Here is a 27950-nt window from a genome sequence, read left to right on the forward strand (position 1 = left end):
TCATTCATTACACAGTGATTGCACACGAGGAATAAGGTAATGTTCTCAGAGCTCAGGGCCAGTCAGGGTTCCATGAGACCTCATGACTCAACAGCTAAGTCCTGGCTTTGGTGGCTTCTCCTAACTCAGGACCTTCTTTTTTTTTTTTTTTTTTTTTTTTTTTTTTTTTTTTACTCTCTCTTCAAAGTTCTTTTCAACTTTCCCTTACGGTACTTGTTGGCTATCGGTCTCGTGCCGGTATTTAGCCTTAGATGGAGTTTACCACCCGCTTTGGGCTGCATTCCCAAGCAACCCGACTCAGGGAAGACCCGGGACCGGCGCGCCGGGGGCCGCTACCGGCCTCACACCGTCCACGGGCTGGGCCTCGATCAGAAGGACTTGGGCCCCCCACGAGCGGCGCCGGGGAGTGGGTCTTCCGTACGCCACATTTCCCGCGCCCCACCGCGGGGCGGGGATTCGGCGCTGGGCTCAAGGACCTTCTTTATGGTTAAGCAACATGGACCTGCTCTGGGTACCTTCCTGGTACAGTTTTTATCTTTCCATTCTTATGACGTCTTCTAATTGTCCTGAAACCCCCACCCATTAGCCATTCCTTGCAATTAGAGAATAAATGTAGGTTTATTTTTTCTTAGAGATCATGGTTAAATATGAGAAAAAGAAGGGAGGGAACTAGTCCAGCTTCAAAGACACTTAAGAGATGTTGGAATCAATTGCAACACTTTGTTTGGATTCTGATTCCAACAAACAAAATGTACATAGGCATTTATGATTGGGAAAGTGAGTTGATTAACTATTGGATATTAGATAATATCAGAGAATGACATTTTTGTTGAGGGTGATAATAGCAACATGGTTTTCTTCGGTCTAGGCTTGCCCTTGCTACCCTCAAACTGACTGGGCCTTTTGTTATTCTGACAACATGCTAGGGACCTGCTGAACTCTTGGACCTAGGGCATGGCTCGGCTTCCTCCGCAGCTCGCAGCTTGGGCTGGCCCCTATCTCTAGCCGTGAGCAGCTCAAGGGTTTGCCTCCAGCCCATTTACTGTGGAGCTGACCTGTAGCCACCCAAGAGGTGATTCCTGGGGTTCGAGCATCCTGTGCCCAGGTAGCATCTGCTGGTGTTCAGTATTGGCCATTTGGGAAGGACCTGAAACCAGGTGTGAGTCCTGATGGGATAGAAACTGCCCTCCCACTTCCATTCCTAGACCCTCCTTTCTGCCTCACCCCTCAAACGGACTTGGTCAAGTTGGCCAGAGCAGCCCTGGCAGAGGCAGGAAACAGGCACCAGTCACAGAAAACATGGTTGGCTTTACTGTGAGTTTCTTCCTATTGCTGCTGGGCAACCTGTCTTACCCACCCCCTATCTCCAGGGATTTCTCCCACCATCTCCGCTCTGTGCTCTGCCTCCTGCCCGTCTCTCTGTTTCTCTTCACCACCTACAACTTGCTGGACTAAATCAGAAGCAATGACGTAGACTCCGTGCAACTGTCTAGAATACCCTTGCCCAGTGTTGCTGTTCATGCAAGGCATCACCTCCCCTGAATCAGTAGCATTTTTACTTTGCTTGATAACTTTCCACTTGGGAGGCATTTAAAGTATCTTCCTATTAATAAGTCAGAACTACTCCGAACCAGGGTTTCTTCAAACACAAATATTTATTGAGTAGCAGGTAAACTGAAGACCCAATGGTATTGGCACGGAACATGTTCAATAAATATTTGTTTTGATTTGGTTTCCCAGAAACCAAAACTGCACTTTCTAACGGTTGTGAGACTTGGGACAGATCCCTGTGACATGCTTTGAGAGGCTCCCCTGAAAGCTGCCCAGGTGGTAATGCAGGGCTTAGTGTGATAAACTTTATTTCCCCTTAATTAGTGTCATAACTGCCTGGTCTACTGGAAACCCCAGTGAGATGGAGGCGACTGTGGTGTGGGTGCCAGATGTTTTGCCGAATTTCCGTGGAAGAGTTCAGCTGGGAGTTACTCAGTAACCACAGCAGGAGCCCTGCTCCTCTGTTTGTTCCCGCCAAGGTCTTTCTCTTGAGTCCAAAGAAAAGAACAGAACAGCCTGGATGTGAGGCAATGGCCAGGACCCACTCAATTACCTATTCACAGGACTTACCGCTGAGCCCGGAGGCAGGGCAAGGGGAAGAGGGATATTTTTTACTTTATTGCTACCCTAAAGAAAAGGGGGTGACTGAATGCTACATTATTCTCCCTGGTTCCTCAGACCCCGAACACAGCAACGCAGAGGGTTCCTATATGCTCCTTCCGATCTTGTTTCCACTCAGAATAGAGATAAACTCGGCCACACAGAAGTGAGGTATCCTCTTCCAAAACTAGTATTTACCTGAGAAAAGTCCTTAAGGCTGCCTCCACTTCCAGAAATAGCTGTAAGAGCCCGTGAAGAATTTGATTTAAATATGCACAGTTATTACAGCACTTCACAGAATACTGATGACACTGCGTGTGTGGAGATGGAGAGAGAGGCAGGCAGACCCAGGTTAGTCTGCCCTGCATACGAGCTTTTTTATCTTTTCCTTTCCTCATCAAACCAGCCTAGGATGAACCAAGAGGAAAGGGGTTTGGGTGATCAAAATATAGATAGAGGCCCTAACTGGTTTGGCTTAGTGGGTAGAGCATCGGCCTGCAGACTGAGGGGTCCCAGGTTCGATTCCGGTCAAGGGCGGGGGTCCCAGCGGGGGGTATGCAGGAGGCAGCTGATCCATGTTTCTCATCGATGTTTCTGACTCTCTATTCTTCTCCCTTCCTCTCTGTAAAAAAATCAATAAAATATATTTTTAAAAAAATCTAGATAGAGGCAAGGACTCTGTGTGCAATGAGAAGGCTGGTGTGAAAACCTCATTTGGAAAGGGCACCGGAGACAGACATTTCCTTATGTTTATTGAGGTGGCATTGGTTAATAGGATCATATAGGTTTCAGGTATGGATTTCTGTGCTACAAGTTTTGTATATCGCACTGTGTGCTCACCAATCAAGACAAATGTTTTCTAACAAAATGTGGGTAACCAAAGGAACAGGTGGCAGTGCCTGCGTTCGTTTCTGGGCCCTGGGTTTTGGGGGAAACGTGGGCAAACTTGGTAGAGACTAGCCAGAGGAGAACCAGGTGGTGACGTGTTGTAACCTGGCCCCAGGAGAACAAGGGGACTGAGGTTTCACCTGGACCGTTTCTCCTCGGCTGTCCCGTAGGAGCATGAGACCTGTGAGACGGGCAGACAGGGTTTGAATCTCAGCTGCATAGGTTGGGGGCTGGCTCTTAAGCCTGGTGAACAGCAGTTTTCTCATCTGTCAGCTGGGCATAGTAGCATCTTCCTGACAAGAGGATGATTAAGCAAATGCCTGTAAAACATTTAGCAAGGATCCTGATATATGGTAAGTAGGATTTTTTAAAGTGTGTGTGTGAATTGGTTTGCTTATTATCTGTTTCACTCACTAGAACATTTGCTACATGAGGGCAGCGACTATGTTGAATGTACCATTCTATTCCTGGTGTCTGGAACAGTCCTTGACACAAAGGTGTTCCTTAAATGTTACCTTAATTAATCAAATCAGATCAAATGGCACTTGAGTTGTCAGATGGTGGGTTCCCCTTTAATATTGTGTTCCACTCCGAAGCGAGTCATTAATGATGGTAAAGGAAAACCACACAACCGCATTTCTGTAGTATTTGACAGTGTCAGCTGACTTCTGCACGACCACAGCCCTGGTCAAATTCCTGTGCACTTCATCCTCTAATGAGGGTCTTCTAGGAGGGCAGCAATTTAGCAGCTGAGCTTGATGATGAATAAATACTTCAAAGTCCTGAGGGCATCTAGCCTGAACGTGGGAGGCAGAGCTTGGAGGGCTGTGGGGACATTTTAGCACATTTGCAGCAACATCCCACCTCCCAGAACTTAATTCTGTGGCCCCACTGAACTGTAGGGGAGGCTGGAAATAGAATTTAGCTGTGTTCCCTGGAGGAAGTGTAACTGTATTAACTTGGTAACAATAGACCATTGGATGATCTGTAATCCTTCAAAATCCCTGAGAGGTGGTTCCTCTGTCCCCATAGAGAGACTTAAAATCTCTGACCCTCTGAGAGGTTGAGAGATCAGACAGCTAGTGATTACAGGGCAAGGCCAGGGCTTCGCTCAGGCGTCCTGGGATGTTCCCGTCACCTGGGGCATTAGAAATTCCAGACAGTACCAGTCATTTCGGTGAGGCTGACTTGCTCATGATTTTATCTGGGCTTAGCACATCAGTACAGGCCTTGGACTTGAATATTTTTGATACATTTATTAACATACTGTGGTTATTCTTCAGAATTCAGTCCTATTCACTCCAACTGTCTTCTTTGATCATACCAGAATTTATTATTTTTTTAAATATATTTTATTGATTTTTCACAGAGAGGAAGGGAGAGGGATAGTTAGAAACATCGATCAGCTGCCTCCTGCACACCCCCTACTGGGGATGTGCCTGCAACCAAGGTACATGCCCTTGACCGGAATCGAACCTGGGACTCTTCAGTCCACAGGCCGATGCTCTAGCCACTGAGCCAAACTGGTCAGGGCTGATCTTACCAGAATTTAATAAAAAGGAGTCTTGTTATATTATTTTTATTATTGAAAAGTACTTTATTCAATAATAAAGATAATACAACCAAATTTTGTATATATTATTTTATAGCATTCTGTGATAACTGGATTTTTTAAATTGATTTTTGAGAGAGAGAGAGATACATCAACGTGAGAGAGAAACATTGATCGATTGCCTCCCCTTTGCGCCCCGACCTGGGATCAAACCCACAACCTTTTGGTGTAGGGGACTGATGCTCTAACCAACTGAGCCACCCGGCCAGGGGGTAACTAGGTTCTTTTCTATATAAACATATATATGTACAGTAGGTGTTGAAAGTGGTGCCTATTATCATATTCAAAGATTTAAAGAACTTGACCTAAGCTAATGTAAAGATGGAATATCCTACACTACTAAACGTTTTTGCCAGCCCAGGCACACCTGAACACCTATATTCCACCTGCAGACACTGACGTGGGCTTCTCAGTCTCCTTTTCTCCTGTTTCCAAGATCAGACAGCTAGTGATTACACGTCAGTTAAGATGCTTCAACTTCCTCTTTGGTGCCGCCCCGGAACTCCCCTGCCCCCCAACCCTCTGTAGGATACAACATGACATCCTTCTTGCTCACAAAGTCAAGAGCTTTTGAACTTTGACATGTTCAAAAACAGGAAAGGAAGGTTCACAGCGATGTCTTACTCCCACCCCGTCTGTCTGTCCACCCCTCACCCTACCATTCCCCACTTTGCTGTGTAAAAGGTAACACAGCACCACTCGATTATCCCGGAGACGTTTCATGTCAGTACACTGAGGACCCTCACCCTTGTGACAGCCGCATAGTTTTCCAGTGTGCGATGAACCTTGGTTTATCCCAGTCGCTGTTACAATTGGTAATCTCATTCATACCCACACAGATAGCTCTGTAGGAGACATTTCCTGAATTGGGATTCCCCCCCTCAAAGGGTAAATTCATTTGTAATGTTGGTATTGCTAAATTTCCCTTCAAAGGGTTACATGGCACTCTGTATTCCCACCAGGGAGCCCTTTGCTACCACCCTTTATAAAAGGTAACCTCCCCACTGGCCCCCATCACTGTCTAACCCCTGGCTCTGTTGTATTTTTCTCCATGGCCTTTATCAAAACCTGACTGATATGGTATGTATTTATTTAGTATATACTGATTTTTTTTTTTTAATTCTCACCCAAGGATTTTTTCCATTGATTTTCAGAGAGGGGGGAAGACAGAAATATCGATGTGAAGAAATACATCGATTGGTTGCCTCCTGCACACGCCCTGACCAGGGCCCAGGCCAGGGAGGAGCCTGCAACCGAGGTACGTGCCCTGGACTGGAATCAAACCCAGGACCCTTTGGTCCGCAGGCCAATGCTCTATCCACTAAGCTAAACCGGCCAAGGCGTATATACTGATACTTTTTTTTCTTTTTCTTCTTTCTTTTTTTTTTTTTTTTACATTTTCTACAGTAAGCCTTTATTAATTAATGAGAAGTATATACTGATTCTTTATGTGATTGCTGCTTGTCTTCCCCAGTTGGAGTCCCCGGCCCGAGGACAGAGCCCACTGGCACAGGTAGCACTCTTGTGTTCATAGGACCTAAGACACGAAGCTTTTCAATTGTCTTTCACCTGGAGTGACAAGGAGCCCCTAAGCATGAGGGGGTTAGGACAGTTCCTAGCAACTGCCCACACTTCATGGGAGTCCTCAAGGTGTCCAGGGTCTACATCAGCCAAGAATTAGATACGGCTTCAGTCCAGACAGAGATTTCTGTCTAGTGAAGAGAGAACACTAGAGTTCCTCTGACTGTCCCAGCGTCCAGGAGTCCTCAGTCACAGACGGTGCGTCTCGTGAACTCTGCTGCAGCAGTCCTAGGGGGACTGTTTCGGGCTGTTTACTAGGAGGAAGAGAAAAATATAAACGGGCCCTTCATCTCCGCTGGTTTGAATTTATTTAGTTTCCCCAATAACTAAACTAAGTAAAAATGACCATTCGCACTAACCGTAATGTGGTTTGTTTGCCTTTAGAGTGTTTCAGCCGTGGTGTGTGTTTGTATCTGCCCCGCACTCTGTCTCCCGAGTCCCCCGTAGGATTGTGTTCTGTCTCCCAACCAGCTCAGCTACCTTAAGCACGTTCTGGTGTGCACCCCGAGGTCCCTGCACTGGTCCCCCTCCCGTCACTTCAGGGCTAAGGGGAAGGTTCCATCTGTGGGCCACAGGTGTAACCACGTGTGTCCTGGTCTGGGTCACGGGGGTGTTGGTTTAGAAGCCGGAAGGTAGCACCTTGTTCCAGAATATTCCTCTTCTCTCTGCCCTAATGACACACTATGGACTCTCCCTTTCTCTCTCTCCCTAAAGAAACCTAGAAAGAGAGGGTATCACACTGAGCAGGTAGAAGTCTAGAAGTTTCTAGACATTCAACTTGACTACTTCTAGTCACCTATTTTCTACTCCCGGTTTGGTTCCCTGGGGAAAAAAATCCTGCAAAGTTGTCCTCAGCCAGGCATTTTCGGACCAAGTTTGAACTTGTGAACCTTCTTTTTCTGTTCTGTAAAGATAAGAAGAGAGTGAGAATGTATGGATGAGAGAGGTGGGCCTTGCTTTCCCTGCACCGAACTGAACTTTAAAACTTCTCTAGTAAGTAAACAACACTGGGCCCCACACTTTGCTTAACCCTGGAAGCTGGTCATCAGCCTCTGACCTCAGTCCTCCTCTGCTCACCAGCCCCTCCCCCACCCTGGCCTCTGGAACCTCGGCTTTAGAGGAAAGAGCCAGTTTTCAGAGGGATCACCTCGGTCACACTACCTCCACCTGCCCAGCCTGTGGAAGATTAGCGACCATGTTTTCCAGTGGGCTAGGAACTGCGGCTGCTGGAAGAAGGTAAGAGGGGCAAGCTTGGCCTTCGCAGATTCTCGAGGGTTTCCTGACCTCTGAAGGACCCACGAGGATGGTCTCCATACCTTGGAGAAGACCAGGCCCTCTCCCAGGTGGTTACAATCAAAGACGGCTTGTTTGCAGGACGTCACTCCAAGCGCCCTCCCTCCGCCCCCTCTTGGGGTAAGGCCTTTCCCTAAGCCACACCTTGGGTTCTTAGCCCAAGAAGCCAAGGGGCCTTTTCCTTCCCTTGAAGGCGCTGCGCCAGTCCCAGCCCTCACAGCGGTCCCGAGACCCTCCGAGGGGAACTCCGGGCCCGCCGTGCCTCTACAATCCTCCGAGTTTAATCTGTGAGGATCTCCTAACTCCCTTTTGGTTCTTCCTTCTGCTTGGATGCCCCTCTCCGAGATTTCGGTGACCTTTGATGAAAGGGCCGCAGCCCTGTTCTCTCCTCCCTCCACACCACACACATTCCCTCCCTGATCTGGTTGCTGGAGGAAGCCCGAGGTGAGGCTGTGGCTCAACCATCTGGGTTTTCCCTTGTGTTTAACAGAGCTCCCAGGGCCTCCTCAGCCTCCACTTGGGTTTGCAAATGTCGTGGAGGGGCAAAATGGGGAACAGAAGCAACAAAAGGGAAGATGAATGGCAAGATTCTCTTTCTGCTCCCCCCTCACTTCCTTTCCCTCCCTCAGCGCCTCCACTCCTCTCCCAGTCTGAGCCTCTGTTCTGCAAACAGCTACGGAGTTGGCCTCAGATCACACACAAGCATGCACCCCCTCAGCGGCCCCCAGCTTCCCACCAGCCCCCACTTGCCCAGTAGACCTCCCTAACACATCTTTCCTGCCCTGCCAGCTGTCTTTTCTGGGAAGACCTGGTACCACATAGAGACTCCCTTTTCCAGACCCAGGGACTCAAGCCTGCCAGAGGAAGCCCTGGCCCAGCCAGTCTTACCGATAAAACACAAGAGAGTTCAGCTCTGGGTTCACTTCCTTGGATGTCCCAATTCTAATCTGCCAATTTTGTGATCTCGTTTTTTAAAAAAATTAGTCTCATTTACCTTTAGTGAACCCATGTTGGAAGCTATTAAGAATCCCAGGCAACAGACAATTATGAGGCCTGAACTAAGGTAATGAGAGAGCAAGGAGAAGAATTAATCGAATCTAGGTCTGACTAAAGAGGAGGGTGGGAGGGAGGAATCAGGGTGACCCCCAGGTTTCGGGATTGGATCACAGGGTGTGCGAGGGTCCCATCTGCTGAGTTGGAGGACACAGAAGAAGAAGCAAGGGTGTGGTCGCATTTCATTAAGGAATGTGTAGGGCATCCAAGTGGGGTTATCCAGCACACACTGGGGCTGGAGATACGGATGTGGGAGTCTTGAGCACGTAGAGTGCCCTTGCCCACTCATTCCTTCTTATCCCTCGTGTGTTAGTGAAGCCTGTATCAGCGAAAATCCTTCCACTCCTTTTCCATCCAGGTTAAATTCCCAACACAGCTCTGTAAGTGGCTCCCACTGCTACCCTCCCTCTTCCTTGGGCACCAACGTTTCCTGCCTATTTTTCTTTCTTTTTTTAAAAAAATATATTTATTGATTTCAGAGAGGAAGAGAGAAGGAGAGGTAGAAGCATCAATGATGAGAGAGAATCATTGATTGGCTGCCTCCTGCATGCCCCCCACTGGGGATTGAGCCCGCAACCCAGGCATGTGCCCTTGGCCGGAATCAAACCTGGGACCCTTAAGTCCGCAGGCTGATGCTCTATCCACTGAGCCAAGCCGGCCAGGGCCTGCCTGTTTTTCATGAGCGCACATCCCATCTCACCACTGGAAGCTCAGCATTCTTTATTTTTAATAACCATGAGTTGCTTCAGTAGTTGATTCCAATTTCAACATGAACTATCCACTTGTAGGGAATCCAGGACTGGACTTGTCCTGGGCCCTTGTATTTTACAAAGTCCAAGGTCCAACGGGTGGTTTGGCATCCTATGCTTTCCTGGGGCACGTCTGTGATGGGCAGTGGATAGGGGTCATCCAGCCTAGCTTAACTCAGCTTTCTGTCCCCCTGTAGGAGTGTGTGTCTTCTCTCCTTGCTGCTCCTTGGCCTCTGGGGCTGTGTGACCTGTCACTGGAGCCCTGTGGAGGACATCTGCACAGCCAAGCCGCGGGACATCCCTGTGAATCCCATGTGCATTTACCGAACCCCAGAGAAGAAGGCCCCTGAGGAGGAGGGCTCAGACCAGAAGATCCCCGAGGCCACCAACCGGCGGGTCTGGGAACTGTCCAAGGCCAATTCCCGCTTTGCCACTGCCTTCTATCAGCATCTGGCGGACTCCAAGAATGAAAATGACAACATTTTCCTGTCGCCCCTGAGTATCTCCACAGCTTTTGCTATGACCAAGCTGGGAGCCTGTGACAACACCCTCAAGGAGCTGATGGAGGTACAATCCAGGGCCCTCTGCCCAGCTCCTTACTGTCTTGGTCTAGACTAGAGCCCTTTGGAGGATTTAGGTGGTATCCCAGTCTTTGTGTGTTTCTTCTCCCTTTTATCCTTCCTACCTTTATTCTTCTTTCATCCATGTGTTCGTTTAGGAAACAGGAGCTGAGCATTTACGCTGCCAGGCACTGTACCTGAAGGAGCTCATAACTGAGGTGGCTCTTGGTCAGGGACCAACAGCACCATGCTCACCACCCAACCCATCACCATTTTCTTTTGGCTTCTACAGGTTTTTAAGTTTGATACTATCTCCGAGAAAACATCGGACCAGATCCACTTCTTCTTTGCCAAACTGAACTGCCGACTCTATCGGAAAGCCAACAAATCCTCTGAGTTGGTATCAGCCAATCGCCTCTTTGGAGACAAATCCCTTACTTTCAATGAAACCTACCAGGACATCAGTGAGGTGGTATATGGAGCCAAGCTCCAGCCCCTGGACTTCAAGGTGAGTTACACATATTATGCCTGACCTCAGAGTTCTTCCTCTCCACTAAGGGATTGAGATAGAGAAGCAGGATCCAAGTTAACACTGCTATGCTAGTTAGGGGCAGGTAGAGGCACACTGTAAGTCACAACCCCTGGAACATTTACTCTTGCTTGAAACCTGAGAAGTCAGTGGTGTCTATGGATTGTAGTGGAAGCTCTAAAAAAGTAGTACAAGCAATAAATTCTTCATTTCCTCTACCAAGTTCACATATATACCCAAAGCTATCCTGGAGATGCCAGTCCTACCAGAGACCTTATAATTCAATGTTTTAAAGTTACCATGGTCAAAATTGGCATGTGGTGCATGTTATGTTCTCCTCTTGGAGGTTCATGAAGCACCAGAGGTATTAAGTGTCTGAGAAGTCCTGCGGTCAAAAAGTCTATCGACTTTAATTCAAACAGCATTTCTTAGGCATTTTTGACCATATGAATATCCCTCCTGCCCCACCCCGCTCCCTCATCACTCATTAGCTTCCCAAAGAACATGTTTTGGAAACCTGGACTCTTTTTTTTTTTTTTTAATAATTTTTATTTCTAAGAGTATTACATATGTCTCCTTCCCCCCCCCCCCCCCCCGACTTGACATTCCCCCGGCCCCTACCCGGCCGGTGTCTTGTGTCCATTGGTTAATCTTATATGCATGCATATAAGTCCTTCGGTTGATCTCTTAATCCCCCCCCCCCCCCCCACCCTCCCAAACCCTCTCCAGGCTTCCCACTAGTTTGACAGTCTGTTCAATGTTGCTCTGCCTCTGCATCTACCCCTGTTCATCAGTCTATACTGGTCCCCATTAGCTGTCCCAACCTCACTGGGGCCGTCTCAGCCTCACCGGGGCCAGGAAACCTGGACTCTTGTGAGTTCATGGCACCGTACTAGATATGTGAGGTTTCCCCAATCTGGGTTAGAGTGATGGCTTAACCACATGCTGGGAAAGGACAGAGGGATGAAGGATAAAATAAAATGCTGCCTGGGGAAATGGAGAAGATGGTTGAATAGCACAGGTGGGTAGATTTGTTTCCTGTTCTCCTTAGGAAAATCCAGAACCATCCAGAGTGACCATCAACCAGTGGATATCCAATAAGACCGAAGGACGTATCACTGATGTCATTCCCCAGGATGCTATTAATGAGTTCACTGTCCTGGTGCTGGTTAACACCATTTACTTCAAGGTAAGTGACCTTGGTAAACTGACCTCAGACTTGCAAAGGCCCTGTGATTTGAGGGCCTTATCTTTCTCAGAGAGTCAGAAATTCTGAAGATTGTTCCAAATTAATAACGTTTAGGGAGGAGGATGGGATGTGGGTGGTGGGAATAAACAGCTTCCTGACAGAGTCAGGATGGTCACCCGTTGAAGGTGGGTAGAATTGTGGCACATCTGCCCATCCTGGGTTGTGCTCCATATGTATTCCCCCTCCTCCACAGGGGTTTAGCCCAAGGGTTTAGCCAGTCAACTGCTGTGGCCAACCACTCCGTTGCCTGGGGTTTCCTTCTCCCCAAGAGTAAAGTAGGTTGCATTTCCTCAGGGTCTATTGCCCTTGACTGTTTAGGGAACACTTTGCCATTAATTAGCCCTCCTGGTCCTCCTAACATCACAAATGTGACCTTGGACTGCTCATTCAGGTTACTTAGTATAAATCCAGACTCTGTAATCTCAACTGCATGAACTTGGCCTCACTACCTGTGACACTTCTCTGTCCCAATTTCTGCATTTGTAAAATGCTGGTAATGATGTACCATAACTCATACCTGAGGGGACTAAATTGATACATGTAAAATGCTTGGAGCAGTGCCCTCCACATGATGAACATTGAACTCCCTACAAATACTAGTGATCACCAGCTCCAAATGTTACAGATGAAGGCCCACTGCTCAGAGTTAAGTTAAATGACTTGTCCCCAAATCAAAGAACCAGAAGATAACAGGGATGGTCATTACACTTCAAAGGAGTGTCTTGTATCTCCTCCCTTTGACTAGGAAGTTGGCCAGGACGCACCCTCTGCCTGGCAGGGCTTCTGGATAACCCCCTGGGGTTATTTTGTTTGTGTGTGTGTGTGTGTGTGTGTGTGTGTGTGTGTGTGTGTGTGTGTGTCCTGTATTCACCCGGCAGAGCCCCGCATTTTGGATAATGCCTTGGAGAAAGAGGCTGGTGGGAGAAAGAAAGCAATTCGATTTAAACTCAAGGAGAGACTTGTGAAGAGGCCAGTAGGTTTTTCTTGGTTTTAGTTTTTACCTTTTTTGTTATAAAATCAAATAGATAATCATTGCTGAAAATCTGGGAAATATACAGAAAGTTCACAGAAAGAAAACACTCTGACATAGTCATCATTCTTCTAGTTGTTTTTCCTAATAATTATATGCACAAGTTAACATAACAAAATGTGCATATGCGCAGGTCAGTATCCTCCGGGTCTTCTTGCTTTGTGATTCTTCCACCTCGCGTCTTCTTGCAGGGCCTATGGAAGTCGAAGTTCAGCTCTGAGAACACAAGGTTAGAACCTTTCTACAAGGCCGATGGGCAGTCGTGCTCGGCATCCATGATGTACCAGGAGGGCAAGTTCCGCTATCGGCGCGTGGCAGAAGGCACCCAGGTGCTCGAGTTGCCTTTCAAGGGTGATGACATCACCATGGTGCTCATCCTGCCCCAGCGTGAGAAGAGCCTGGCCAAGGTGGAGCAGCAGCTCAGCCCGGAGGTGCTGCAGGAGTGGCTGGATGAGCTGGCGGAGACAATGCTGGTGGTCCACATGCCCCGCTTCCGCATCGAGGACAGCTTCAGTGTGAAGGAGAAGCTGCAGGACATGGGCCTTGTGGACCTGTTCAGTCCGGAGAAATCCAAGCTCCCGGGTTAGTGGAGAAAAGACTTTACTCCTTCATCTGCCCCCCAGGGGGTCTGACCAAAGGTGGAAGAGTGGGAGGGAGAGTAGAAAAGAGAACAGGTGGGACACCTGGGTCTAATCCAGTTCTACTGTGAACGCAGGGAACTCCCTTTTCCTCTCCAGGCCTCAGCTTTTTCTTCTGGAAAAGGGGGAGGTAGCTCTTGGTTCTCCGCCGGCCCAGCTGGCACGGGAACCCTTTGAGTCTGTCACTGATAGAGGAGATGAGACCCGGTAGAGAAGAACTTGAAAAGGCATCAAATTCAGAGCAGAGATAGATCTGATGAAGAGCTGGGGGCATCTGGGCCCCACAACATGGGGGTAGCTGACATCTGGTAGCCCTTTACCTGCTATTCCAAAGGGCTCATGTGTTTCCCTCAAGGTCACTTGGACAGACACAGCCAAACCTTTCAGCTTACATAGGTAACTGGATTGACCTTTAATGGCCTATCTTTAAACTAGGTCTGAAAACCAATCCCTCTCTCAAAAATGTTGCCAGACTGGAAAGACATTCCTACCAGATGGAGTGAGTTTTTCTTTAAGAACAGAGTCCCTGCCCCCGCCACCCTCCCTTACCCCACCAAGGACTGAAGCATGAGACTCAATGCACAGAGCCAGGCTGAGAAGCCCTGCGTATGTTCTTACTGTTTCCATGATGGCATTTTGAGGGTGTCATTAAGTGAGGGTCCAGAATGGCTTCCTATTTTTCAAAAAAGCCCCAAAGGGCCTCTTAATGAATCTGGGTTCCTTTCTCCCATGTCACTGAGCCTTCTCTGGTCTTCCTTGTAGGTATTGTTGCCGGAGGCCGTGACGACCTCTTCGTCTCAGACGCATTCCATAAGGCATTTCTTGAGGTGAGTACACCTCCCTTTGCTCTCAATTCTTTTTTATTCCCATCTGCTTTATTATTCGTTCATCAGTATCTCCTGTGATTTGTAATTCTGGAGTTCTTGTTTCACTGGCTGTCCTGGTATAGCTAGCAGATGCTTGAACTGCCCCCTCCTTGGGAGGCCAGCTACAACACAGCCCTGCCCTGAAGCCCTGGGGTCTCATTGTTCCCACCTCCCTTCCTGTGTCTCTCCTGAAGCAGGTGAAACAGGGACACAAACATTAAGGGAAAGGAGCCAGCAGAGGACTATCATGAAGAGGCACAGACAGTTTTAGTGATATTCTGGGTCCCCAAGTACAATTTTCCAAAGGCATCTCCCTCTAGACTGGTGGCGCTTCTGCTTATCAGCAAATTCAAATACCATTGTTTCAGTCTATTACTCCAAGCCATCTCCTCCAGCCAGAGGGTCCTCCTCTTTTCATAGGCCCTGGGTCTCGAGTGGCTGCTTGGGGTACTTATATCTGGGAGCCTGATGCTCCAAGAGTGAAACTATTTCAACCGTAGAGCTCTGATCTTGAGTCAAAATTTCTTTTAGCATCGAGTACAACATAATCCCCTTGAAATACCATGTACCATGTGCCAGCCAGGAATGTGATATCCTTGTCTCCATTCAGATTTCTGGTTCAGCAATTATCTGAGGATCCAGCCAAAAGCTTGGATGAATCCAAATGCCTACATCAATATTCACTGGGTGGAAGAATGAGGAACAGTGGGGTTCCAGAGGGAACCCCAGCTGACCCAAAGGCACTTCCCACTGGATGGCAGATAGCACCTGGAGTGGCTGTGTGTATGCGTGAGGTCTCTGCATCTAAGGAACAGACGCAGAGCAGAGCAGCTAATGCAGCGGTTTGTTTCCTGTTTGACCTGCAGGTGAATGAGGAAGGCAGTGAAGCAGCAGCTAGTACCGCCATCGTGATTGCTGGCCGTTCGCTGAACCCCAACAGAGTGATCTTCAAGGCCAACAGGCCCTTCCTGGTTCTTATAAGGGAAGTTGCTCTGAACACTATCATCTTCATGGGCAGAGTAGCCAACCCTTGTGTGAACTAGAGGGTTCTTATTCCTTGCACTTCCTCCTATTTGGTTTGTGAACAGAGGTAAAAATAAATACAATTACTCCCATCTCACCAGTATGAATGGACATTGCCACCTGAAATAAAGACAAGGAAGGGAGAAACTGCTAGACATGCTATTGGGCATTTGGTAAAATGATGATTTTTACTTGCTACCAGTGAACACATCTGGGTAAAGGAAGTGAAGGATATGTGACTGCATTATCCTGAATGGTGGTAGGCATCCCGGAAGGGCAGGGGGGCTTGATATCTCGGTATTCCCACTTTACAAAAAAATCCCCCATTTTAAAACGCGTTAATCTCTATGTACAGAAAAACAGAGACTCAAATCTGAGTATTAAACCATTTAATTCTCAAACCACTCACATGCATAATGTTCTTTTACACAGTGTTAAAATAAAGAGGAAAATGTATCTTTATACAGATTTTCAAGTATACATTAATAGACTTTTCAGATTACTAACCAAGTTGCTAAGATTTCATTCACATTGTTCTTAAAGCTGTCCAACGAGAAAGCTTTTGCTAAGCTGCTTTAAATATGTTTATATAAACCCATCTCTTCACTCTTTCTCAGAATCTCCCGCCCCCAACCCCAGTCTCCGCCCACCCTCCTGCCCTCCCCCCTCCCCGACACAACAGGGCTCCTGGGCTCTAGGAGGCATGCAACCCACCAAGAAAGATTGGCTTGTCATCAGGGGAAGGACAGAACCTACAGGAGGAGAGACTGAGCACACCTATCAAATTAAGGGCTGAGATTAGAAATGACACAAGTCAGACTCATTTTATAGCCTTTGTATTTTCACTTGACTTTCTAATGAAAAAAATCTCAGCCTCCCACAAAACAACCCAGAAATTTCTGATAGTTTGGTAACTGAGAAAATAACTTAATATTGACTTCCCCAGTGAAACTTTTAAAATCAGAGTAGGCATTTTGAACTTTTTCATTTTGGTTGTTTCATTTTCCCTTTGGCTGGGGGTGGGAGCGACTTAAAAAAGGATGTTATTATTTGTTTACATTAAGGAATTTGGTTAATTTCACAGGGTCTGGCAAAAGAGTTCTCCCTCCTCAACTCTCCTCCTGAAGTAATCTGGCTTTAGGGCTGGAAACAGCCACTCTCCTTAGGAATTAAAGTGCATTTTTTTCAGTAAAAGGGGTGTGTGTGGGGGGGTGGTTTACGCTTAAGTGATAATGATTAAAAGAGGGTGGGGTGAGAGGAAATCCTATTCCTATATATAGGTATTTATAATTAAGGTCATAATAAAGATCAATACTCTCTAAGGAAATAAGATGCGCAAACCAGCCCAGCACCCTCTGAGGTGCAAGGGCGCTAGCCTGGCTCACTGACTTGTCTGAGGCATCTTTAAGCGACCTGGAGTAATCGCTGCAGATGAAAGACACAAACTGCAAGGGTTAGTTTTTTCAAAGGGAAAAAACAGACTGGTAGGTTCTTATAGTTAAAAACTACCTCATTCCCTTTCAGGGATAACAGCATTTTAGAAACTGATTGTCTGTTTTCATATGAATCCTTGATTAACAAGTTGTGAAAAAATGTTAGATAAGTTCATTGCTTACAAATATTATGGTAGCCTTTAAAAACTCAGGTGGAGGGGGCATTGTAGGTGCTTGCTATCAATCAGTATCAGCCGAGAGGAAGTGACACTTCCCTGTAATCTCCTTATTTGATAGCTACCACTGACTATTTTCCTTTAAATGCTTTACTATTTCTTGGGGGACAATCCCAAGAGTTTTCCAAAGAGAACTAAGTGCTACATTATTAGCTGTACGCAGAAGTGGTGGGCTCAAAATGAGGGGGAATTGTCCTGGAGTCTGGCCTCTGAGTCCAGTGTGATCTGCTTTTCACAGTGACCAGTGGGAAGGCACAATGCCAGGGACAGTGGGTGGGACAGTGTCACCCACCGGATAAGCACCATAGAGAACAGATTTCTTTCGACCACGTCCATCTGACAGAAATCGAGTTTTGGCTACATGACTCTTCTGTCTGAACCCTCGGTCTTCTCTCCTTCTCTTCCAATGTACTTTCCCCTTTCCTCACATATGCTGAACTGCCCTAAACTGAGAGTTCTGGTTTTCAGATTTCTGAAAGGAGGAGCTCTTGGTTCCTGACTGAACTGGCAGTTCTCTTTAAGGTCTGCCATGAGATCACACAAAAAAAATGCAACAGGCTCAACCTGTGAACACAGACCACAGCAGATGAAAAGTGAGTGGCTGGGACAGAACACATTGCTTCTGCCTAGAGTTTGGGAATGTCTTTCTTTTGTTGAGAGGAGGGATAGGGCAGGTGATGTAACTGTGGTCAGACTAGCCTCTGGTTAGCTGCTTCCAAAAGGACTTCTTAGAGGTTTCAAGCTGACCCAGGAGGGCAGAAGAACCTGACAGAACTTCACAGTCCTGATAGGGAATGTTTCGTTTCTTGCTTAAAATTTAGTACAAGTTTATACATATATATTTACCATCACTTCCCCATCCTTTTCCACTCTCCCCACTCCCAATCTTAAAATCCAGTGCGGCGTGATTTGCATAAAGTCCAACAACATTTCACAGTACTCCACAATGCTCTTCAGTAGGAGAACCCGTGGGCCACTCTCCCGATGCATACAAGTCCCAAAGCTGCCGCTTTCCAATTCCACCCAGAATCAGGAAGCCTTCACACGTTTTCTAAGGCATAGGAGGCATTTTCTCTAAGTGACACTGCAGCATTTGCATGCTAAGCAAATAGCCAGGCCTTAATGTTACTGTAATGAAATTTCATAGCCTGATGCTAATTCAGTCCTCTGCACGAACCAGTCTTTCCTTTTTGACCCACTATTTCTTCTCAAACATACCAGCTACTTGAAATTTAAATGATCAGTTATTTGTAGGCAATATATGAACGAATTTCTATGGTGCCCAGAATTCTCTCAGGAGAGAGTCCGCTATGTCTGAACCTGCTCTGAAACACAAATTTCTTTCATGAATTAGAAATCACTGGGTAGTTCCTTAGTTAGAACAGTGGCTCTCACTTTTTATGGGAAATCAAACAGTTCTCCCCTTCCATTACCATGTGTGAGGTTGCCATGGCAGGTATCTTTACTACGTGGGGTGGAAAGAAGGAAAGATATGAAACTTCATTTGGGAATTACTGGATTAGGTCTTTGACATCCTGGAACAAAGATGCTAAAATGACTATTTCACATTTCTTATAAAATTCAGAAACATTTAAGCCTTAGCTAGTGCATTTCATTCACAAAGAAGGAAAAATGAAAGTCACTTTACATAAAAATCCCACATAGAAGACAGCTAAGAGACAACTGAATGCATCACCCCAGAAAGGAGCCTTTCCTCTCCACTGATTTAACAATGCTTTTCAGTTACTTTACAAAGAGAGGTCTCCCTGGGTGGCGTGGCTTGGCTCTTTTAATAAGGTCAAGGGCTCTATTTTCGTAGCAGAACTGAGAAACCTCCAATCAAACCACCTATGTAAAGTGGGTTCTAGAAACCAGACTTTGAAAATATGCTTTGTTTACTTATGCAGCCTTTGTATCTGGTATAGAGAGGAAATGGAATGGATGGCAACATCTCTCTCCAGAATGACTCTGAGGACAAATGGACAATCTATTGTAAAACCTGAGTCTTGGCCCACCCACCATAAGCTTAAACTCAGAGCCAATAAAGGTATCTGATGAGGGAGGTCTATGGGCCAAGGTCAACTGGCTCTGAACTAGAAAGCAGTAAGGCCAGTGTTCACCCAAGTCACAGGGAAGAAAGGGAAGACTCCATGCTTCCTCCCAATTCACAGATTTAACATGCCTCAAAGGAAAGATCTAGGCGTTTCTCACTGTTGTGTTTGTTCTGTTTTTAAGTAAATCACTTTAGCTGTACTGGCTGCACCATCAACAGTAAATTATTGACTTTAGGTAAGACTGTACCTTAAGCATGTGGTATAGCAAAACAGCTGGGGACTGGCCTAGGACAGAATCTGGGCACAAACAAAAGACAAGCCAGAGGTGAGAATTTTCCTAAGCAGGAGCTAATTCCTGAGTCCAGGATATCAGCCTGGCTTATACACTGACAATTATTTTACAGTTATACAAAAAATAGCTGTGGTGAATAGATTCACATTGATTTTACTGCCTCATCTACAGGATTCATACTGTACTCAGGCAGAGGTTACTCTGCATCAGTTGTCACCTATGAGTAATGCTTGTCTCATTATTTGGAATTTCACACTGTTGGTATCATCGCTTGTCCTACCCAGTTACTGGATAAATGAATATTTATTAGCTTGTACCTGAAACAAAGAAGCCAACCTCTCAAAATATGAAAGTGGATCACTCTGTCTCATCTTCACTCCTCATCAGACATTAGGACTAGCCAGTGCATTAGAAAGAAAAGGCGGAAGCATTCCAGGGTACCTATTAAAGGGCCAGTGGTCCTTCCCCAGCTGTAACAGATGTTCCAAGGGGAGGTGACCTGATGTGGCTCAGTGTGCCAGTGTTCCAAACAGCCAGTCAGTTGAGTGCTACAGCTGGACTTCCAGATTAGGTGGCCTGCCTAGTGGCATTTTACTACTAAAACTACATTATCTGACACCCACAACATTCAAGCGAGGCGTCCTGACTATTGTAACAGTATCGGCATTAAAAACAGGAACATCACTCTTTGAAGTGACAAAAAAGCAAAACAGGCCACCCAGAAATCCATGTCATCCTCACCTCTATGTCAAGATATTGGCAGAAGGCTTGTTACCAGGAACATATGGTTTTTATTCCAGTCCCCCCCAAAATGGACCGCAAATGGCAACTGAAAACAACAACAATGCAGGATTCAAATACATTTTTCACATCATTAAAAGGAGTGGGGTGCATCTTTGAAAACAACAGAAAGGCTCCACTTCCACTGACTACTCTTGCCAAATAGAAGCCAGCGGATAAAAGCACTAACCCCAAGTGTTCCGACACTTTGATCTGGGCACCAAAACAAACATTAACATCTAACTTGACAAGGAGAACTGGATCCGGCAGCCTCTGTATCTTGGGTTTGGCTTTCCTTTGCTTGCTACAGAAAGCTACACTCTTTCTTCAGCCAAGTGCTCAGAGGTAGAGGAGCTGAAGTGAGTACAAGAGAGAATGGGGGGGCATTGGCTGAGGAATCCAGCCTCCTGCGGAAGGGGTTGCAGGGCAACCTTGGAATATGCTCAGTCTTTAATGGGAGGTAGTGTACACTGACTCATCTGCCTTCATCAGACACCTTTTTCTCATATACACACATGAAGTCACATACACGGAGCTGGCCACTCACAACAATATTGCAACGTGCAGCAGCAGCACGCCTATCCTAACAGCTGCTTTCAGTCTCAGTTTTATACTGTACCCCAGCTCTTCTCAGGCAGATGCAAGCCAAATCGGTTACTCTGAGGTCCCTCCTTTGCCAGGCTTTTAAACATACATTTCACTTTAGCACCTACAACTTTATCTCTGAAGAATAGCTGCACTAAGTGGGTGCAATGTGTTATAACATCTTTATAAATAGAAAGTGCGAGAAATCATTTCTTAGCCAAAATACTAACAAAGCAACAAAAAGCTCTCATAGCCTACTGTGCCAAGAATGAGATTTTTAGAATCAATGATACAACTAACAAAATGCTTCTAATGCTACCAAGGCCTAGTGGACGAGTAAATATTTATAAACATACATTTATGAAAAAAGATATTAAGAAAATAGCCAAACTTCCCACAAGTTATTTGCATGAACTCTCTTTAGTATACCACTCTGTGTTCAATGCACATGCATATACAAGTGAATTATATTAGTGTTATTTTTATTGGGCCAGTTTTCCAAAAAGAAAACAGGCTCATTTTTTTAAAACTTCAAGTTACATGATTTAAAATCATTTTTGTAAAAATATTACGAATACCATAAAAATTCTAAAATCTCTACTGTCTTGCTGACAGCCATTCTAGAGGTGATTTGTCACACTTAGCGTCCTCTGTTTCAGCATCGTGGCTTTCAGAGGAAACACATCTTAAGCTCTGTTCCCTGTGTTGTAATTCTGTTTTCGCAGTGGTTCTTAAAGAACCACTAGAGTTAGGATTCTGTTACCTTATGGGAAAAACAATAGATCACCTTCTCTTGACATAAATATCTACTTTAAGATGCAGCTACCAGCAGAAATCTAAACCCTAAAGGAATTTCTACTCACTCAGGTTGTTGTGATTGGCTTGATTTGGTCTAGACTTGTGATGCTGAAAAAAAAGAACAAATATTTTGTCAATCTACAAATTCCCTTTCTTCTCTGTTCTCTTTTGCAACTCAAAACCACAGTACTGAGTTTCATCTAACCATCAGATGATTTCAAATTTAAGAGTCACTGAGAGCCTAGAGAGGGGCCCAGAGAGCTAGGAAATCCAGACCGAGAGACACCTCCATAGATTACCATGAGTTTTCATTCCCTGGAAATCTTCAAAAGCTTTCTCTGTCACAAAGAGCAGACTTTGAGTGGAAATGTGGATCAAAAAAAAAGTTAAGGCTCCTTTATTTTTCTTCATTAAAATCTGCCCCAATCTTTGCATGATAAAATCGAATTAATCTTGATGCCTATATGCCTCCAAGCATTCCATCCCAGCCTATCCAAAGTCTCCTCTTTCCCTTCCCAGCATTCTGTAGAGCCTTAAACTAAGTCTTCAGCCCTGGGTGTTCCTTTTACTCTTGTATTTGCAATTCCTGAGGCCTGACAGAGATCTCTTTACTGTATGATAATTGGGGTGACCAACTAGAACCCCTCATAGCTAACTCTTCAGGCATCCACTGCACAAGGAATAGATGGATAATCCCAAACCTTTCTTCTCTTAGAAAGTGTATGGACTTGAGAATGATCATTTTGTTGCAGAATTTATTCTCCCCCTTTATTTCTTGTGATGGCAGTTAGTATCTAGTTATTAGTAGCTAGCAGGAGTTAAAGCATCCTACATCTGACAAAACTTCAATGAGCTGTTATTTCAGTTAAGAGAGGTTGGCAGCAACTGGTAACTTTAAAGGATTAACAAAATGTAAAATTGGGCCATGGATTTTCCTATATGAAAGGTAATAAAAGTGGGATAAACCTACTCATCTCCTAGGACAAAACTGAGCCAGTGCCGGTGGGTGGCAGTGACGATGGGCCTGGGATACATAGGCAAAACTTCCAATTATTTCAAGTATATGATCTTTCTAGCCACTCAACAGAAACTCCTGTTGAAAGAGGTTTATTAGCCATGTAAATTTCCCATGCCACAGGAGTTTTCCCCTATTTGTAAACTTAAAGTACAGCTGATATCTCAAGTTCTGTAACAGTAAGCGCTTTACTCCCTCAGGATTATTTGTCTCAGCACGTACAGTTTCTGTGGCTTCACAAAACAAAGAACCAGGCAAAGGCTCACAAGTTGGAACAAAAGAAAAAAATGGACATTTTGCTGTAAGATAAATGAAACTCAGAGGCAGGTAAATAATGAAATCTGTTGCAGGTATGTGTCTCATTCTCCTTCTAGCTCCTTTACCGGCCAATGCCAGACATAATAAATGGTGTCTATGGCACAAAAAATGGACCTAAATGAATGAACAGAGAAGAGTCAACACCAATAAAAAAAAATGAATGCTACCTATAACAGCATTTATTAAGGACAGGCCCCGCCCTAACCGGTTTGGCTCAGTGGATAGAGCATTGGCCTGCGGACTCAAGGGTCCCAGGTTCGATTCCGGTCAAGGGCATATACCTTGGTTGCGGGCACATCCCCAGTGGGGAGTGTGCAAGAGGCAGCTGATCAATGTTTCTCTCTCATCGATGTTTCTAACTCTCTATCCCTCTCCCTTCCTCTCTGTAAAAAATCAATAAGAAAAAAAAAAAAAAAAAAAAAGGACAGGCCCCAATCCTTGACAAACCTTCTATCAAGTGGGAAGGTATTTCCTGTCCCCATGAATCTGGGCTGACCAGTGACTTCTTTGACCAATACTGTATGGTGGTGACCCTGGCCTTTAACAGGATGCCACCTCCTACCCAGCCTCTTGGAGGCCTGAGCTGCCATTCTGAATAAGTCTGACTACCCTGATGGAGAGACCACATAGAGAGTTGCTGGGACACCAACGAGGGAGAGGGGGCTTGGTGAACCATCCTGCGAAGGTGGCAGGCATGTGGGTGAGGTTTCTTGGACACTCCAGACCAGTCCAACCGCTTGCTGAATACTATCAGGTGACCTGACTCGTCACACCACAGGAAGCAAGAGAACTGCCTAGATGAACCTGTCCTGAATTTCTGATCCACAACATCACAAGAGATATACAATAGTAGTTATTTTAAGTCACTGAAGGTTTGGGTAGTCTGTCACACAGCAACAGATATCTGGAATGCTAGCTTTCATTTTCTGCCTTGGTAGTAACTCATTCACACATTCGCCACTAGACCTACTGAATGGGTGACTCTTGAAATCGGTGGGCGATATCTCTAGAAAATTTTCACCATTCAACATCTGCTCAGAGATCAACTGCATTATCTTTTGAAGAGATCTTCCAACTACATATTCTTGAATTAACAGTTCACTATAAGTAGTACTGTTACTGGCTATTACATATTCCAGTTCATCCCAACCTTTATCATTAAACAATCAACAAGATATAGTAAAGATAGTTTGGACTTTGGGATCAGATTGGTAAATATTGGCTGTGTAATTTATCCATGGTGTGACCCTTGGGCTCATCAGTTTCCTCATCTATACAGTGTGGTATAATTATACCTATTAAAGGCAATATAATCTGTTAAGAGTGTCAACTCTCGTATGAGACTACCAGGGTCAACCTCTGTGTCTCAGTTTCTTCCTTTCTAAAGTGAAAATAATAACAGTATCTACCCTAATAGGATTGTCACAGGATTAGAAGAGTTAATCAATAAGAAGCACAGAACTGTGCCTGGCACATAGTAAGCATTCAAAAAAGTCAGCTACTTTTAGTTCTTCTATTATTACTTCATAGGGTTATTTTCTTAGTACAGTTAATTCTGTCCCCTGCTTTTTTGATCCTTTATCTATGCAGTAAAAAGTGCAGGCTTTTAAAAAACAATACATACAGACTCCAACCAAGTTTAGGACTCTCAAGTACTATAGGAAGCCACATCTAAACTACGTCTAAAATCAATTTTGTTATGCAAACTCCAAGCACATCGTCTAGTACCAAAAAGTACTTAATATTTACTTAATGGCACAGATTTGCCTGTATGCTACTTACCACTTAAGATAAGTGATTTCACAAAATAGAAAAAATTTCCCTACAAGATACTGTGACTTTTGGTATTATGGATTCAGATTCTAAGATTCACAGTAATTAGTAATTAGTACTGTTAAATTGTGCTGTTGCCACATGAGATGCTGCACATATATCTCTCCTAACTGGATAGTGAATTCTAGTCACTTCAATAGGACTAACTGAGTAGACATGAAAGAAGCAAGCATTAGAAAAGTATTTTCTCTTTTTAACATAACTGCTCTGCCTTTATAATTTAGCTTTGTTGTTTAAATCTTCCACTATTTGAGCTGGTGGGCCATTCTTAACTGTGTTAAGATGGGAGATATTTGTTATATAAATAATGGGAAAGATGTATGATAAGGAATTTACTTATATATGTACCCTCTGTGAAAACAGTATGTATTTCAAGTAATAGTTGCCTTCTAAATCATTGTTCCTCACAGTTGAGGGAAAAGATAGTCTGCTTATAAAACAAAACTGGACAGTCTGTACAGATATTTTCTAAGTTTGATATCATTGTTCCCATCAATAATTATACCCTTTGGAATGTAACTAAGTCACGTGTTTCAAAGTACTCAAAAGATCCAGCTTTGGCTTGTTCTGAGCAAGAAAACCCACTTACTGCAAAACGAAAAGACTGGCCCTGGGAAAAGCACCACTTAAGAATAAGAAGATTGGCCGCAACCGGTTTGGCTCAGTGGATAGAGTGTCGGCCTGCGGACTGAAAGGTCCCAGGTTCGATTCCGGTCAAGGGCATGTACCTGGGTTGCGGGCACATCCCCAATAGGAGATGTGCAGGAGGCGGCTGATCGATGTTTCTCTCTCATCGATGTTTCTAACTCTATCTCTCTCCCTTCCTCTCTGTAAAAAAATCAATAAAATATATTTAAAAAAAAAGAATAAGAAGATTGAAAACAGAGAAAGAGACTAGAAAACAAAGAAGGCAAAACGTAAAACTGATGATTATCAAAGAAGTCATAATACTTGGCAAACTCCACTGTTTCTCATATTAAACAGATTTATATTTAAATGACATCTACTACAGACCTCAAGGAGGGATGGATGCAGATGATTCACTGAGCTTATATATCTGAATCCAATTTCTTTCACAAGTCCAAAACCCCAGATTAATCAGAGTCTCAAAGTAGTCAGAAGAGCAACAGTTCAAAATGCCAAGAACCCACTATTACTATAAGTGCTCTAAGACAAGGCAGAACAAATGTAGGCAAATATTATCGATGAAGACTACTTATTACTAAGAGGGTGTATTATGTAGAACTTACTAATCTCGGAGTTAGAGAAAGGCAACTCTAAGAATAAAATGCCTGGTGAAGAAGTGCCCTATAGGTGGCTGGGTCACTCATCCGAACTTCACATGTGTTATGGAGCTACAACCACAAGGTGAGAGGTAAACTCACTGGATTGCCCCTGTGTGGCCTACAGCCCTTTATTCAGACAAGTGCATCTAATGCAGAGGACCATGTATTGTTTTCAAATGGGGAACAACTATATTCTCCTTTTTTTTAAAAAAAAATATATATATTTTATTGATTTTTTACAAAGAGGAAGGGAGAGAGATAGAGAGTTAGAAACATCGATGAGAGAGAAACATCAATCAGCTGCCTCCTGCACATCTCCTACTGGGGATATGCCCACAACCCAGGTACATGCCCTTGACCGGAATCGAACCTGGGACCTCTCAGTCCGCAGGCCGACGCTCTATCCACTGAGCCAAACCGGTTTCGGCAACTATATTCTCCTTTTGCAAAGAATTCTATTACTATTTCTTTAAAATTTCCAATTTTTTCACGTCTAGCATAAATAAGCTACTGGAAGAATGAACATTCACAAAACAAATATATAATGGCCCAATATATATTCAGAAGAATTACATACAGTAATAGAAATTGGAAGATAGGTCTAGGAAGAATCAGCAATCTTCAGATGTTTCATTATGCTTTAAAACATTCATTAAAAAGGGAAAAGGAAGATTTGGCTTTTCAGTACTCCACAAGGAACAGAGTAAGTTTACTTGAGGAAATTAGAATGAAGATTTATAATACAGGAAAAGTTAGAGGTTTCTAATCTAGAAAAACAGTACTTTGGATAAGAATCAAACCACTTTTCCTAACAGAAATACAATTTTAATACTAGTGGGAATAAATTCACCCTTGCTATCATTATGCAAGGTAGTTCAAGTTAACTCAGAGGAATGGCAAAGCTTACTTATAAAAACAATTTTTTACCGTATTTTATGTAAACATGGTATTCGTTTAACCTTACATTATTATGCATGGGGATTGTTTTTAAAAATTACTTGGCTATATCTATAACAACCATCCTAAACTTTAATCTACCTGCACCTTTAAGGCAAGGTCAAATCCTAAGGACTATTCTAAATGCTCTTAAAGCAATGGGGATCATTAAGGAGCACAAGAAGGGTTGTGAGAAAAGGAACTAGGAAAAGATGGCAAACTCTTTTGGGAAACATGCATATATAGCAATACGAATTAAAACCCTTTTAGACTTATGAATTTGTAATAGCAAAATGGCAGGACTGACAAATTTGGGGGGTGATGCGTTCAAATTTAATTTGGAGCTGGTAAACTTCTGTCAGGTGTCAGACAGTAAATACTGTATTTTCAGGCTTTGCAGGCCATCTGGTCTCAACTTTGAATTGTAGAAGAAAGTAGCCATAAACAACACTTAAATGAAGAGGACAGTCCACTATCACTTTTGACCAGGGGGCTGCAGTTTGTTGAACACAGATCTAATTCATAGTCCTAGGGACATACTTTACAAAGGGACAGCCTCTGAAATTTAGGGATTAATCTGACTTAATTGCTTGTCTTCCCTTCTAAATCGCAGGAACCAAAATACTTCAATATTTTGCACTTCCCCATGAGGCCTAAGTAAAGAGCCCCGCTTTCAAAGATTAAGTTCAGTGAAGACTTATCTGTTGTTCCTTAAACAAATAAGTACACAGATAAGGAGGACATGTGAGGAAGAGAAAAAAAACCATGTCTATTGTTTCTGAGAGGAAAAAAACTTTCAGGATTCAAACTCCTTCCTGACTAAATGCCTTTCCACTATGATTCAGAAGACTTTTGTCTTTAATTTCTTTCCATTAGCCATTGCTATCATTTCTTTAAATTAGATCTTCTAGTCAAACAAAATGTAGTTTTTACCAGTTAAAGGAAACAAAATCAGTGTCAAGTAACAGCTAACACTTTTTAAAAGTTACTTCTTGATAAAAGACTATTCAGTTATTAAGGATGAAGTTCACTATTTCTTTGGTTAGACCACTTTCCAGCCAAGGTCAAATTTCAACTATGAAGTTCAGAGGAAAATGGTTTAATTCTATATGTTAAACCATCTTTGGAAAACCCCATTTCACAGATGTAGAGGGAACTGGAA

General features: G+C 44.3%; 1 protein-coding gene and 1 long non-coding RNA gene across 3 annotated transcripts in view; both read left to right on the forward strand.

Annotated features, from left to right (window-relative positions):
* Positions 1-6859: 6859 nt before the first annotated feature.
* LOC132220948 (uncharacterized) overlaps positions 6860-27950 on the forward strand; it is a 34300-nt gene continuing 13209 nt past the window's right edge. The window contains exon 1 of the long non-coding RNA XR_009449896.1: positions 6860-6874. This is a non-coding gene — a long non-coding RNA (uncharacterized LOC132220948). The remainder of the gene's footprint in view (positions 6875-27950) is intronic.
* SERPINC1 (serpin family C member 1) lies at positions 7158-21526 on the forward strand. Of its 2 annotated transcripts, XM_059674704.1 has the most exons (8): positions 7158-7225; positions 7313-7468; positions 9525-9894; positions 10180-10395; positions 11468-11605; positions 12887-13277; positions 14096-14160; positions 15066-21526. In XM_059674704.1, the coding sequence occupies exons 2-8, from the start codon at positions 7428-7430 to the stop codon at positions 15240-15242; spliced, it is 1398 nt and encodes a 465-aa protein (XP_059530687.1). In that variant the 5' UTR covers positions 7158-7225; positions 7313-7427; the 3' UTR covers positions 15243-21526. The 2 variants fall into 2 exon arrangements, with proteins under 2 accessions (XP_059530687.1, XP_059530688.1); XM_059674705.1 differs by lacking the exon at positions 7158-7225 and having other exon boundaries at positions 7302-7468.

The sequence above is a fragment of the Myotis daubentonii genome, chromosome 18, assembly GCF_963259705.1.
Source record: "Myotis daubentonii chromosome 18, mMyoDau2.1, whole genome shotgun sequence".
NCBI lineage: Eukaryota > Metazoa > Chordata > Mammalia > Chiroptera > Vespertilionidae > Myotis > Myotis daubentonii.

Coding starts and splice junctions, on each gene's coding strand:
- SERPINC1 (XM_059674704.1), top strand. CDS start 7,428: ATGTTTTCCAGTGGGCTAGGAACTGCGGCTGCTGGAAGAAG. Junction 10,396..11,467: donor TCCAGCCCCTGGACTTCAAG/GTGAGTTACACA, acceptor TGTTCTCCTTAG/GAAAATCCAGAACCATCCAG. Junction 11,606..12,886: donor TTAACACCATTTACTTCAAG/GTAAGTGACCTT, acceptor GTCTTCTTGCAG/GGCCTATGGAAGTCGAAGTT.